The sequence below is a fragment of the Odocoileus virginianus genome, chromosome 18, assembly GCF_023699985.2.
Source record: "Odocoileus virginianus isolate 20LAN1187 ecotype Illinois chromosome 18, Ovbor_1.2, whole genome shotgun sequence".
NCBI lineage: Eukaryota > Metazoa > Chordata > Mammalia > Artiodactyla > Cervidae > Odocoileus > Odocoileus virginianus.
In genome coordinates this window covers 43735764-43751524 of record NC_069691.1, presented here as the reverse complement: position 1 = coordinate 43751524, position 15761 = coordinate 43735764, and the positions used below count along the sequence as shown (strand labels likewise).

Sequence of the window (15761 nt, the reverse complement as noted above, 5' to 3'; positions counted from 1 at the left end):
CCCCCCAACTCTCCAAGTTAGTGATTTCGTTCCTACACTTGCTAACTACATTCAAGCTATGCATTCTCTAATCTCTCTGCTTTTTGAGACTAACCTGCTTCTTGAACAAATACTGGCACACAATAGGTCTGTTAAATAGAATTATTTTTAATTAAAAAAAAAAGGGAAAGGCATCTTGGAACATTGTTCTTAATCATGTATGGCCCTGCTCCATCTCTTCTGCTGTACTCTGAACACCCACGGACTCCCAGTCATCATGCCTCATCCTCCTGTCTCTAGAAGGATGTCAGAGCTCCTTACAGCAGAAGCAGGACTGGAAGAAGACCATTTAACCCACAGAATTTTGGGACCATCAGTTTGATATGAATGACAATAGTCACAGGACAAGCAGAAGCCAGAATGCTTAGGCTGCTTTACAATATGCTAATTCTAAGTTAAAAAAAAAAAAACCCACCACCAACAACCCTTTTAGTCACTGAAACAGAACAACTTTCATGCTAACCTTGGCTCTTTCTTTAACTTAGTTCTAGTTATTCGAATGAATAAACAGACCTAGAATTCAGAGTTTTCTACCACTCAGAACTGTCCTAGATTTACCCAATATGGTGAGTTTTTAATAAGATCTCTGAATGTGAATGGCCTCACAGATTAAAGAGGAAATGTCTCCTTATTTACATAAATTGAAATCAGATCTGGATGTAGTTCAAAGTTTCTGAGTATTACATTTAATGGTACTCCAGAAATTCACAGAAAATATTTATAGAGGAAATAGTTCAGACATTCTTGAAATCTGGTTGGAAATGGCTATATTCTTGTTGGGATTTTAAAAAAGGTTATTTCTGAGATAACTTTGAAAAACATTATAATAATGCATTAGTTAGACTCTTGATTCCTAAAGATAGTGTGAAGCCAATTACTAATATTCAAACAAAGGAAAGAGCTTAGAAATACTTAACTGAGAAAATTCACCATCCCACCACCCTTTACACAGTTATACTAGTTCATTTCTGGAAATAGCTGGAAATAAGCCCACAGCACAGAGTTCCACAAAAGTTGAGACATATCACATTTAATTCTTTACAAAAATGAGGAAACAAGACTGGGAGGTCAAGTTGCAAAACCAAACTCAAGAAATAAAAACAAAACACTAGCAATGAAAATGCTTCTCACAGATGTTTCTCTCGAATTAAAAAAAAAAAAGTGTTTGCTAGATTTGGGTATCATTTTGGATCAAAGCTCAACCTTGGACTTTGCGTTTTTCAAAACAATATTTTCAGTATTACAGTGTAAATGAAAAAGATCCATCAAAAATTGAAACCAGAGTTGATAGATGTCACAGCTAAAAGAGGAAGCCAAGTCACAGTGAACTCAGTGCTGATTCAGGTTCTTTACCTACTTAAGAGTCAGGAGTTCTTTGAGTTTTGAGTCAAATAACTTCAGACATTAAAACAATTGCAATTCTGTCTCCACCAGTACTTTTACCTTTCAGGCCAGGGATATAAAGGTAAATCCATGAAGGCCAATGAGAGTCTTCAAGAAAGATAAGTCTTTAAGAATGATTTTGTGAGGTTGTTGTTCAGTTGCTAAATCATATCCAACTCTTTGTGACCCCATGGACTTCCCTGTCCTTCACTATCTCCTGGAGTTTGCTCAGACTCATGTCCATTGAGTCAGTGATGCTATCCAACCATTTCATTCTCTGCCATCCTCTTCTCCTTTGCCTTTGTGAGCTTACTTTTTATTCATTTCCAAAGTGGGACTTTAGGAAACATACTTACTCTTCAATAGGACAATAGTTTGTGTATTTTTAACTCTTCCATTTGAAATAAAAATATTAGATTGAGCTCATGTAATTTAAGGGGAAAAAAAAAAAAGACATGTCACCTAAGGATGGGTTTAGAGTCCAAAGGAAAGGAAAGAGCTGGCAAGTATCCAGTCTGTTTGTTCCAAGAACCAACAGTTCAGGAGACAAAGCAGATTTCTCTCTGTTCCTGAATTTTTCTGGTTTGGGTATTGTCAATACTAATTTGAGAATGACCAGTTTCTACATTTGTCTTAAGGCTATATGGAACCCACTTAAATTGCCAAGGAAGCAAATAAAGGTTTGGGTTTCCCCCTTTGTGCGGTTGGTTTCACATTCTTAAATGAACTTCTATGATAAAAACAACAGCTTCTTATTGTAAAAATAAAGAATAGTTACAATCGCTTAGCAGTTTCGCACCTCTCTTTCCAATTCTTTAATCTCTGCCTAGCTTTTCACTGAGCTGAGATCACTCTACACAGGAAATTTCTCCCTGGTTCCTTGAGCTAACACATGAGCATGTTCCAAGTGTTATTAAGGATTTATATATAACCCTAAAGGTTACTTAATATATTTATTTTAAGGATGTATGTAATTTAATAAATCACTCTCCTTTGTTGGGACACCTAGAATGCTTCTAGGTTTTCTCTATTATAAACAATACTTAATTTATTTATTTATTTTTAATTTTAATTTTTTTTCCATTTATTTTTATTCATTGGAGGCTAATTACTTTACAATATTGTAGTGGTTTTTGCCATACATTGACATGAATTACTATTTAGTCACTAAGCTTCTGCTTAATTTCACAAATCTATAAAAGGTAAATCCCAGGATTTTTACTGGGATTTCAAAGGATATGGCAATTTCTAAGGATCCAAATACACAGTGCTTTCATTATTTCTAATTTCTAGCGCTATCAGCAGCATATAAAAGTGTCTCCATCATGACACCTTTATAATTAATAACATTTATTTTCTAATCTTAACTATGCTGATAAGAGAAAATGGTATCTCAAGGGTTTAATTTACCTTTTTATTACTTGTAAAGTTGAAAAGGCTTTATATACTGTTTACCATTTCCATTTCCTGTGAAATGTCTACTTTGCTTTGCCCATTTGTTTGCTGGGTTTTATTGTTTCTTTCTTTCTTTTTTAATAGGTCACACATACTCTGTACATATTAAGGCTATTAACTCTTTATTGAATATATTTCCACGTTACCTCCTGTTAACTGTGAAGTCCTTACATCTATCGTTTTTGTGACTTTGTTTCATTCATTGCCTCTCAATTGGGAAAAGTCTTTCTTATCAAGACATTTGACATGTATAAAGTTACATTTTCTTCTAAATGTTTGATGATTTAATTTTAAAAATATTAATGCTTTCAATCATAGGTACTATCTTTTCTACCAAAGATTTAATTTTCCCAGCAGTGTATGCAGAACAGTTATTTCTTTTTAACTAAGGTTCTATCTAAAGTTGGAAATAATTTTACTTAGTTATTTTTCTAGGTGAAGGTGTCAGCCTTCTAGCAGTACCTGGCTGCCCTCCCTGTATTCATATCCTTGTTAAGTAATCTTGCAGTTACTGGGGTGTATGCCTCCACCCCTGACTTTGGGCTCGACCGCGGGCCTTCCTCTGATTAATGTCATTGTGAACAGAAGTGATCAGATGGCAGTCCCTCATCAAGGCCTTGAGAGATACTGTAGGTTCCCGCTTGCTCTCTCCAGCCTCTGTGATGCCCAGACAGCTGCTTTCTCCTTCAGCCTGGGCTCCCACAGCAGCCCGCAGAGAATGGGGCAGGCCCCGCTGCCCTGCAGATGTGCAGTGGAAGCAGTCAACCCAGTCACGGCTGGGTGAGGCATGGCTGCCCAACCAACCTCAGCTGAGATTAGCTCACCTCCCAAATAACTGGTAGCCATGTAAGAGAAATTTTTATCGTCTGCTGCCACTGAGATTTTACTGGTAGGTTATTGGTAGGGTTATGGCAGGAAGAGAGAAGCGGATATCCCGAACAGTAGAAGGAACAAAAGAAAAGAAAGGTACAGACATATGGACACCATGTGGAGAGGCAGCGATGGCTAGATATAAAATAATTACTTGGAATCAAGAGAGGAATAAGGATCAAGTGGTTAGAAAAAGCAAAACAAAACACCTAAACTCTTTTAAGGTCACACACATACTTGTACTAACAAGCTCTCCTGGTAGAAATTTGTTAGTGTTTTTCATCCAAATTTCAAGCTTAAACACAGCCTGCTCCCCCACAGGAAGTAAATAGAAAGAAAAAGAAGATTAATGTCCCCGTCACCAAAAAAAAATTCAAGGGAAAATATATAGTAAGTTTGAGTTTTTCTGAATATATCTTTTAAAGATTTTTCTTCTTTTATTTAATGATATACACACACACAAGAAAGACTTATACTCCAAGATTTTGCACAAACAGAAAATCCAAATATTCATCCTAGTCTCTCACCTTCTGTTGAAATCAACCTGGATGGAATGATCAATGACAAGATCAGCAGGACAGATGGGGTTTATTTTCTCTGGATTGCCTCCTAACTTTTTCACAGCATCACGCATGGCAGCAAAGTCAACCACAGCTGGCACACCCCTAAGGAATAGGAGAATTAAGCAGAAAACAAATCTGTTAAACAAGTGTTATGCGGCTTTTTTTCAGCTTTTGTTTCTGCTGAAAATACATTTCCTTGAGTGGAAATAACATCAGTAATGAGCATCATGGCTGAGTGGTACCTCTATATGCAATTTTACTCCTGCATTAAAGTTTACAACCAATGTGGTTTACGCAGAGAAACTGTCAGAAAGCTGGCACTTAAAAACTTTGGAACTTTTTCTGCTATCACTGTTTCGTACTCACATGGTGGGCTAACGAAGACCTGGGCAAGATATACAGATCACACTCCTCAACTTCAGGCCAAATTTAAAGGAATGGATATAACTCAGAAAAGAAGGCTGTGAATCAAGTTTATATCAAGCGCATCCATTCTTTTTATTATATTAGAGAATAAAATATGAGTAATCATCCTCTAAAAAAATGAAATTTGGTCTCCAGAAGTGATAAAATAACATCGTTTAAAAAAATGAAAAGGTAGTTGTCTCAAAATGAGGCTGTGAAGGGTTCCCCTGGTGGTCCAGTGACTGAGAACCCACCTGCCAATGCAGGGGACACAGCTTCAGTCCCTGGTCCGGGAAGATCCCGTACGTCACAGGCCACTCAGCCCGCATGCCTCAACTGCTGAGCCTGTGCTCTGAAACACGAGAGGCCACCGCAGTGAGAAGCCAGCGTTCCACAACTACAGAGTATTCCCTGCTCGCTGCAGCTAAAAGCCGCGGGCAGCCATAAAGACCCAGTGCAGCCAAAAATAAACAAATAAATACATAAATTTTTTTTTTAAAGTGAGGCTGTGATGGGAAGCAGTTCTTCAGACTAGCAGGATGTGAGCAGAGACTTAACAGCAACACATCAGGCCTTGCAAACTATGTATCTCCCCTCCAGTGATACATATCAACATTCCAAGGATGGCTGTTTAAAACCTGGCTCCCCCCAGAGGGATGGGATGGGGTGGGAGAGGGGATCGGGATGGGGAACACATGGAAATCCATGACTGATTCATGTCAATGTATGGCCAAAACCACTACAATATTGTAAAGTAATTAGCCTCCAACTAATAAAAATAAATGAAAAGAAAAAAAAAAAGTAAAAAAAACATAAAAAAAAACCAAAAAAAAACCCCTGGCTCCCTGGGTGAGAGGATGTGGGGGAGAAAAGATTCTAAGACAGTTCCACTTCATGCTGTTTCTTTCAACTTTTTTGCTAGTACACTGAAGACTAGGGTCTTCAGACCAAGGACAGTGTCCTCCACCACTGGGAAAGGTGGGTGAGTACCATCCCTGAGATTATCTCTTGCCATCTGGGATGAACTCTTTTGCTTTCAAGTGTCTCTGAATATTGAGTGAAAAATCTCACAGTCACTGTGTTGTTTTTTTGTTTTTGCCTTTAAAAAGCCTTCTTTACAGGCTGGCAAGGGAGGGAGAGAAGAGAGTAAGGTGACACGAGGCTCACGTAAAGTCCTGCAGGATGACTCGGGCAGGCTTAAAGGGCACTTCTATGTTCTTATGCTGCATGACCTTCCAATTCAGGATATTTTCAACATCATTTTTCTTCACCAGAAATTGATCACAGTTCCGAATGGCTGCCTCCAGGAGAACTCTGATAGAAAATGGTAAGGATCCTAGGAATAAAAGGAGAAAGCATAACAAAACAAACAAAAAACCATGAGACATCTTATTATCAGAGCTCTTTAAAGCCAATCTCCATCCAAACTTGATACAGGCAACATCCCCTCTAGTCTTTCAACAGGGAAAGAGAGTAAATTCAAACTGATTTTAATGATTTGAAATATAAGAATATTGAATGGGTTTGAGACATTCAGTTATTAGAAAATACCTATAGCCTGGGCAGAAATAAAATACTACAGTTAACTCTTTCATAACCAGTGGCTGCCTAGCCTTGGAATCCAGCAACAGAGCTTCCCTTAAGTTATCATGAAAGAAATCAGTCTAGATTATTTAATTTGCTATATTTCTGTTAGTAAAACACACACACACACACACACACACACATATATACAGAGTAGTATTTCTTATGAAACCTCAGTGTGTAAAAAATGAGAAAATAACCCTTTACAATGATTAAACTGAGACCAAAGAATAGTCATATATACCTTTCAAAGGAAATAAACACCTAAACTCCATGGAGTATGGTCATTGGTAACCATGTTTTTTAGAATAAGACAATGGTAATTTTTAAGAAAATTTATTTTGCTTATAAAAGAAGTGGTTCATCTTGACACATAAGAATTATTCACTAGTATTATCCAGAAAAGGCAAGAGTACAAAGGCAGAAAACACAGGAGTTGGGACAAAAAGGCTTGTGTTTTCATCCTCTCCCGCTATCTTTTTGTTGTTGTTCAGTTGCCAAGTTGTGTCTGACACTGAGCACCATGGACTGCAACATGCCAGGCTTCCCTGTCCTTCACTATCGCCCTGAGCTTGCTCAAACTCATGTCCATTGAGTCAGTGATGCCATCCAACCATCTTACCCTGTGTCATTCCCTTCTACTCTTGCCCTCAGTCTTTCCTAGCATCAGGGTCTTTTCCAGTGAATCAGCATCACGCAGCCAAAGAACTGGAGCTTCAGCGTCAGCATCAGTCCTTCCATTGGATAGTCATTGACCACCTGGTTGATTTCCTTTAGGACTGACTGGTTTGATCCAGTGGATGTTGGCATCTGGAAGATGTACACACTGCTGAAGCCTAGCTTGAAGGATTTTGAACATTACCTTGCTAGTATGTGAAATGAGTACAATTGTATGGTAGTCTGAACATTCCTTTGCATTAACCTTAGGGACTGGAATGAGAACTGACCTTTTCCAGTCCTGTGGCCATTGCTGAGTTTTCCGGATTTGCTGCCATATTGAGTGCAGCACTTTCACAGCATCATCTTTTAGGATTTGAAATAGCTCAGCTGGAATTCCATCACCTCCACTAGTTTTGTTTGTAGTAATGCTTCCTAAGGCCCACTTGAATTCATACTCCAGGAAATCTGGCTCTAGGTGAGTGATCACACCATTGTGGTTATCTGGGTCATTAAGAACTTTTTCGTACAGTTCTGTGTATTCTTGCCACCTCTTCTTAATCTCTTCCATTTCTGTTAGGTTCTTGCCATTTCTCTCCTTTATTGTGACCATCTGTGCATGAAATGTTCCCTTGGAATCTCTCTTTTCTTGAAGAGATCTCTAGTATTTCCCATTCTATTGTTCTTTCTCTATTTATGTGCATTGTTCACTTAAGGCTTTCTTATCTCTCTTTGCTTTTCTCTGGAACTCTGCATTCAGTTCAGTGTATCTTTCCCTGCCTTTTGCTTCTCTTCTTTTCTCAGCTATTTGTAAGTCCTCCTCAGACAACCATTTTGCCTTCCTGCATTTCTTCTTCTCAGGGATGGATTTGGTCACCACCTCCTGTACACTATTATGAACCTCTGTCCATAGTTCTTCAGGCACTCTGTCAACCAGATCTAATCCCTTGAATCTATTTGTCACCTCCACTGTATAATCATAAGGGATTCGATTTAGGTCATACCTGAATGGTCAAGTGGTTTTCCCTTCTTTCTTCAATTTGAGCTTGAATTTTCCAATAAGGTGCTGACGGTCTGAGCCACAGTCTGCTCCAGGTCTTGATTTTGTTGACTGTATAGAGTTTCTCCATCTTCGGCTGCGAAGAATGTAATCAATCTGATTTTGGGGTTGACCACCTGGTGATGTCCATGTGTAGAGTTGTCTCTTATGTTGTTGGAAAAGGGTGTTTGCTCTCATCAGTATGTTCTCTTGGCAAAACTTTCGTTAGCCTTTGCCCTGCTTCATTTTTTACTCCAAGACCAAACATGCCTGTTACTCTAGGTATCTCTTGACTTCCTACTTTTGCATTCCAGTCCCATATGATGAAAAGGACATTTTTTGTTGTTGTTGTTGCTAGTTCTAGAAGGTCTTGTTTAGGTCTTCATAGAATTGTTCAACTTTAGCTTCTTTGGCATTAGTGGTTGGGGCCTAGACTTGAATTACTGTGATGTTGAATGGTTTGCCTTGAAGACGAACAGAGATCATTCTCTCATTTTTGAGACTGCACACAAGTACTGCATTTCAGACTCTTTTGTTGACTGTGAGCGCTACTCCATTTTCTTCTAAGGGATTCTTGTCCACAGTAGTCATTATAATAGTCATCGTTATTAAATTCTCCCATTCCCATTTTAGTTCAGTGATTCCTAAAACGCCAGTGTTCACTCTTGCCACTTCCTTTTTGACCACTTCCAATGTACCTTGATTCACGGACCTAACATTCCAGGTTCCCATTCAATACTGTTCTTTACAGCGTCAGACTTGACTTTCACCACCAGACACAGCACAGCTGGGAGTCCTTTCCACTTTGGCTCAGCTTCTTCATTCTTTCTGAAGCGTTTTCTCTGCTCTTCCCCAGTAGCATACTGGACACCTACAGACCTGGGAGGCTCATCTTTCAGTGTCATATCTTTTTGCCTTTTCATATTGTTCATGGGGTTCTCAAGGCAAGAATACTGGAGTGATTTGCCATTCCCTTCTCCAGTGGACCACGTCTTGTCAGGCCCTGACTAGCAGGGACACGCCCTTCAGCGGTTCCATGTAGCTGGAGGACAGGCCCAGTGCCCTGGCTTATCCACTGTTGGTTCTCGTTGCGTGTAAACCTTCACTGGCTGCTGGGTGTGCTGGTCAACATTCCACCCGGGGACCTGGGCAAAGGCCCTGCTGGAGCTGTTGGCTGGAGCTGACTGATGCTGGGCTCCCCAGGCTGTCTGCTGAAACTGCTCGCTCTAGGGCAATCCACCACCCAGCAGCCTGACTGTTGCCCCTGGCTGCCTACTACCTATATAGTTGCTATTTCATGTCACTGACTCTCTTTGGGCCTCAGCTTCCTCAGGACTTTTTAATGTTTTTGAATATAGCCTGATAGGCTTGTTATTTAGATTAAATAATATACATGTACAAACAATCTCTATACCAAGTGTTATATAAATGTTACATGTATATAATCATTATCTACTTGAAAATGAGCAATGTAAGAAGGGTGTGTGTGTGTATTTGTGTGGTTAATCCAAGACCATTCAGCCATTCTCTGCTACTCCCTCTTCCAACTCTCCTAAAGGCAGATTTATTAGGTAATTTAGTTATTATGCAACTGATATTCCAATTGCTATCAGAGCATTTATATCAAAGAGTCATGTACCTACCATATCTGGAATCCTCCAATTTATTCAAATTGAAGAATTTCTTTCCTGGTTGTGCAGGATCCAAAGGCTCAACAAGGTGTGCAAATGGGTTGCTCATGATTCCTGATAACCACGTGTCCCTGAAAAGGACAGAGAAAATTTAAGTTTCTACTCTCAAAGCTGGATCTTATTTATTCCAACAAGTATTTGCCCTCTTTAACAATTATGATATACATTGACTTCAAGAAATCACTTATCTTTTCAGAGTAGTGGGAAGGTGGGACACAAATGAATACCAGAATGATATTCTTAGCAAAGAAAATGACCTCTGTGAAGCTCCTGTGAAAGCCAGCATTCACCTCTAAAGAGTATACAATTACAAACTTCTTTTGTCTTATATCTGCAACTTTCCAACATGATTGCACTGATAAGACATGAGGAAAAAGCGAAATGAAGGAAGTGTCACATGGGAAATCGAAAACATATGAACATCTGAGCTGGATTCATGTTTTGCTTGATAGGAGGTAAGAGGTCTGGAGCAGGTGACACTGCACAACTACATAAAGCCTGAACTCTGGAAGAGCAGGCTTGGAAACAGCTGTTTGCTTTCGTAACTGCCTCTGCAGCATTTTAAATAAACTTGCTAGTTAGAAGTCTTCTGGACTCACTTTTACATACAGTAGCAAGACTGTGTTCACATCAAGGAATCTTTAAGGTACGTGCTGCTGCTGCTAAGTCACGTCAGTCGTGTCCAACTCTGTGTGACCCCATAGACGGCAACCCACCAGGCTCCCGTCCCTGGGATTCTCCAGGCAAGAACACTGGAGTGGGTTGCCATTTCCTTCTCCAATGCATGAAAGTGAAAAGTGAAAGTGAAGTCGCTCAGTCGTGTCCGACTCTTCGAAACCCCATGGACTGTAGCCTACTAGGTTCCTCCGTCCATGGGATTTTCCAGGCAAGAGTACTGGAGTGGGGTGCCATTGCCTTCTCCGTAAGGTACCTGGTGGATAAGGTACCTGGTGGATGTATAAAAGGCCAAACTCCCAAATAAGTCTGGAGAGGACCCTCTACCCCAGCTCTGGGCAGAATTTCTCCTGTATCTTTTAATAAATTGTAAGTGATAAACAAAAAAGATCCGGCCTGCACCATACAGATAAACAGTGATTCAAATAACTATACGACTTAGAGCAAAACACTCCAGGGTAGGAGTTGGAAGACTTGGTTTCTAGATCTACCTCTCTGGAGAAAATCCTTATCAGTCCATTCTTCTGTCTTAATTATTATACAAGAATAGTAAAATTTCCCTACTTAATCCAAGGTTTTATGAATATTTAAAAGTTCAACCTATTTTGCAGATGACTGATATGAAATGATCAACATATTACTATAAAATGAAAAAGATGAAAAGATTATCTCGATACTGCTGCTGCTGCTGCTAAGTCATTTCAGTCGTGTCCGACTCTGTGCAACCCCTTAGACGGCAGCCCACCAGGCTCCCCCGTCCCTGGGATTCTCCAGGCAAGAACACTGGAGTGGGTTGCCATTTCTTTCTCCAATGCGTGAAACTGAAAACTGAAAGTGAAGTCGCTCAGTCGTGTCTGACTCTTAGCGACCCCATGGACTGCAGCCTACCAGGCTCCTCCGTCCATGGGATTTTCCAGGCAAAAGTACTGGAGTGGGGTGCCACTGCCTTCTCCGGTATCTCGATAAACCCATCATAAATTGGAAATACCATAAGCTGAAATGCATTTAATGTACTAAGCTACTGAACATCACAGCTTAGCCAAGCCTACCACAGATACTCTCAGAACTCTTACGCTAGCTTACAGCTGGGCAAGATAACCTAACACAGAGTTGAATATCCCATGTAATGTACTGACTACTGAAAACGAGAAACAGAGTGGCTGTCTGAGTACAGAATGGCTGTGAGGTTGTTCGTCCCAGTGATGGCGTGATGACTGGGAGCTGCGGCTGCAGCTCCTCACCATCACAGCAGAGTACGGTACTGCCTAGCACCAGCAAGGACCCAAACTCAAGGCTCAAAGTGTGTTTCTACTGAATGCCTGTCGCTTTTGCACCGAAGTGGTAAAAAAAGAAGTCGTAAGTTGAACCATTGTAAATCGAGGACCGTTTGTAGAGAAAACAACTGTTTGTGAGGATGAACAGTGACAGTGGGCCTTGTCTCCAGAGACAGGCCGGTATTTTCATCAAGACACAAAACAGATGGTTCCTTTAGGGAGTGAGTGAGTGAAAGTCGCTCTGTCATGTCCAACTCTGTGTAGCCCCACGACTGTAGCCTGCCAGGCTCTTCTGTCCACAGGATGCTCCAGACAAGAATACTGGAGTGGGCTGCCATTCCCTTCTCCAGGGGATCTTCCCGATCCAGGGATCAAACCTGGGTCTCCTACACTGCACGCAGATTCTTTACTGTCTGAACCACGAGGGAAGCCCCTTAAGAGGGACAGAAGCCTGAAAGTCAGGACTGGGAGGAAGACTCACATTCATCGTATATCCTTTGGTACTGTTTGCATTTTAAACTGAGTACAAAAAAGTTGTTTGAAAATGAGTTAAAAACTCATTTTCTTGAGAGAGAGAATGTGTTCGTTCACTCTGAAGTCCAGTGCTGGGCCATTCTGAGGAGAGGCAGCTGACTGAGGAGTAGCCCTGCCTTCCTGGGGCTCCCCGTGCAGGAGGGCCAGGACAGCCTGGGCACCTGTAGTGGACAGGAGAGAATGCAGTGGAAAGGCATGTGTGTGTGAGAGGCAGTGTGTGTGAGTGGGTGTGGGTGTCTGGGTGTCTGTGTGTCTGTGTAGGGGAGTGGGGGACGGGTCTGACCAGCACCTTGTTGCTGGGAGAGGCTTCTTTCCCCCAGACCCACATGGTTTAAAAAAAAAAAAAAAATCTTAAGTGAATTTGCTATAGTATTGCTTCTGCTGTGTATGTTCTGGTTTTGGGGCCTCAGGGCATGTGGGATCCTAGCTCCCCAGCCAGGGATGGAACCGGCACTCCTGCATTGGATGGCAAAGTCTTAACCAGTGGGCCGCCGTGGAAGTCTCGTCCCACGTGGTTTTTGCTGGAGCTTCCATTGGTGGGGGAGACTGAAGGCCAAGTGCCTGCCTTCTCTAGGAATTCTGGAACTGAAACTAAAGAAAGGCCAGCAGGGGACGCTGGGGCATGTTGCCACTCTATTTATAAAAGTACGCACGCCAGGTCATCTGCAGGAGAATTAACTGGGGATCCTTCTTGTTAACAATAGACTCCTGGCTCCCACCCCCGCCCCCCCAAGCTGCTGAATCAGAAGGGACTGGGGGAGCAGCAGGACCCAGTAATATCCCGGGTGTCTCTGGCAGGTGTCCGGTCTGACAATCATTGCTGGACAGTGTGGAGGGGCAGGTGAGGAGCGCCCACTTGGTTCAGAAGGCAGCGAGGTATCATGGAAGGGAGATGCGTAAGGTGGCGACAAATGAAACCAAAGCACCACCCCAGTTCAGGAGGGGGCCCTGAACAAGGGAAGCAGGCAGCGCCCGGCCAGGCAGCTCAGGCATTGTCTGCCCAGCCAAGGGAGCAGCATCCACTTGGCTCCAGCCACAGGTGGCATGCAGGAATGCCAGCCCGGTGTGAGGGTGTTCAAGAGAGGCTGGCAATCTGGATTTCCACCCAAACTCTCTTGATTTACAAATGTTGGTAACTAAATTTTCCTAAACGATTGAGTGGGCCTGCACCATGACGGCCAACCAAACACACCCATGGGCGAGCCCTGACCTGCTTTCTCACTCAGCCTGGTAGGTGTTTTGGAGGAATAGTAGGAAACTAAAGAGAAAACTTGGGCAAGGAAACTCTGGAAGAGGTGGGGACCTTTTGCTGAACCAGGCATGGTGGGCAGGTCATATCTGTAAAAAGTCTTAAGTCACACTGAATCATTCCTGTTTCTCTGTCAAGCCCTAAAGGGGCTCAGTTTGCCAAAATTCTATGGGCAAACCAGTTGCTAAATTGTATTCATATTTGCCATGACGCGGTGAGGACTCAACGTGTCAGTTTGCTCCCCTGACGCTTACAAATGTGGGCTTCCTAGGTGGTGCTAGCGGTAAAGAACCTACTTGCCGATGCACAAGGCATGAGATGCACATTCGATCCCTGGGTCAGGAAGATCCCCTGGAGGAGGGCATGGCAACCCACTCCAGTATTCTTGCCTGGAGAATCTCATGGACAGAGGAGCCTGGCAGGCTACAGTCCATGGGGTTGCAAGGAGTTGGACATGACTGAAGCGACTCAACACAGCTTACAGATGCCCCCAGCAGAACTCTGGAAGTCTTACATGATTCGTGCTGTTCCTACCACCCTACAAAGCCAGCTGGCATTTCAGGATGTATATATGTCTCCCTGGTGGCTCAGATGGTATAAAGAATCTGCCCGCAGTGCGGGAGACTCGGGTTTGATCCCTGGGTTGGGAAGATCCCCTGGAGAAGTAAATGGCAATCCACTCCAGGATTCTTGCCTGGAGAATCCCGTGAACAGAGGAGCCTGGTGGGCCACAGTCCATGGGGTTGCAAAGAGTCAGACATGTCTGAGCGACTTTCACTCATTCACTCACATATGGTGACCAGTGTGGCTCTTGTAGAAAATATGTTGTGTAATGCACTCTCCATCTACCTCCTTTTTTCTTTAAAAACTAAATAATTATCTAGTTTCAGTCCATAAATGAAGGAAATCTTACTTGCAGAAGTTAGGAGACAGACGAACCAATTACTAATTACTAAGTATCAGGATGTACCATTGACTTCATACCATCTTCTATAACCCTGGCCACAACTCTGTAAATTTCAGCCTATCATTACTCTCATTTTACAGCAGAGAAGACTGCGCTCTGAGACATGGATAGCTCGCCACAGGGCATACATCCAGTTAGAGGCAGAGGGAGGCTTTGATCTCTGGCTTTCTCTACCAGCTCCTTGGGGCCACCTCTCTAGGTGTGGCAACTCCTCATCTGATGGAGGTGCTGGCTGGAGGCCACCAAGCAAGCCCTAGTGTTGATAAAAAGCCAGGAGACTTGTGGGCCTGTAAAATCCTCCTACAAGCCTCAATTTTGAATATGAGAGTTGCCTTTCCTTCTTTCTAGGGCTCTGCCAGCACAGCGGCCTGGGACGGGCACTGATTGCCACATGTCCCTTGCCACTCTGAGCCCCAGGTCAGTGGAAAGCAAGAGCAGCTGTGTTTTTGCAACCCCAAACTGGTTTTGCTTGGGAGTTGGGAAATGTCTACTCCCCGCCCCCCTCCCCCAACACCTGCTTTAAACCTGGAGGGTTCTGGAAATCAGAGCCACTCCACAGGTTCACTCACTCTATCATTTGTATTTCAAATGACCTTATAGGAGTTCCCAGTGCTTCAGGAACCCCAAGAGGGAGCCAAAGTGACCACATTCCAAGCATGGTGTGAGGAGAAGGATCTCTGCCTTGGGGACAAGCCAGACCAGAGTAGAATCTAGGCATCAGGGATATACATAGGTCTGCCTGACCCTCGCCAGAACCCTCAAACCCCATCCCCAAGCCTCAAGTATTATTACTGCGGGATCTGTGATTTTGCTAGAAAGCCCACCAACTGGCCCGGGAATCCTGTCTGCTTCCACAGTCACAGAAACCACACGCCCCACTGTTTCCATTCCTTTCCTCTCTGCTCCGCATTGTTCCCTTTTCTCTGTTTTATCTAATTCCCATTCAGTACTAATAAAAGAGAGGAATGAACAAACAGGATTGTTTTGGAGAGAGTGGAGTGTCATCCTAGGTTTTTTCTTTTATGGAAGGAGGAAAGGTTAGCATATACATGGAAATATGTTTGGGTTGATGCCTCTTCTGTTCTGCTGAATAAGGTGGTACCGCATGGAGGCAAAAGATAAAAAGAGGAAAAGAAAAGCAGAAAAGAGATTTTTTTTTTTAAAGAAAGGAAAGCAGGGGAAATGTTATATTTAAGCAGTAAGTTTGCAGCTCATTCAGCACTTGTCCTTCCTGAACGCTTGTGTTGAGAAGGCCAGAACTGCTGACCTTTGCCTCTGAATCAAGTGGGACCCAGGGACCGTTCTTAAACAAAAGGAATCCAAAAAGAGACCTTTGTACTCTACATCTGTGCACATTTTGAAAGAAAAGATAATTG

At 42.5% G+C, this 15761-nt stretch overlaps 2 protein-coding genes across 2 annotated transcripts in view; one reads left to right on the top strand and one right to left on the bottom strand.

The window, feature by feature from the left end:
• ACO1 (aconitase 1) overlaps positions 1-15761 on the bottom strand; it is a 65371-nt gene that overhangs the window by 29687 nt on the left and 19923 nt on the right. The window contains exons 2-4 of the mRNA XM_020878985.2: positions 9639-9757; positions 5883-6051; positions 4275-4412 (exon numbers count right to left, since the gene is read on the bottom strand). Coding sequence (XP_020734644.2) covers positions 4275-4412; positions 5883-6051; positions 9639-9735 — 404 coding nt within the window. The 5' untranslated portion in view covers positions 9736-9757. The remainder of the gene's footprint in view (positions 1-4274; positions 4413-5882; positions 6052-9638; positions 9758-15761) is intronic.
• The window catches only part of LOC139039451 (hepatoma-derived growth factor-related protein 2-like), a 45500-nt gene continuing 41310 nt past the window's right edge, over positions 11572-15761 (top strand). The window contains exons 1-2 of the mRNA XM_070480180.1: positions 11572-11619; positions 12968-13065. Coding sequence (XP_070336281.1) covers positions 11572-11619; positions 12968-13065 — 146 coding nt within the window. The remainder of the gene's footprint in view (positions 11620-12967; positions 13066-15761) is intronic.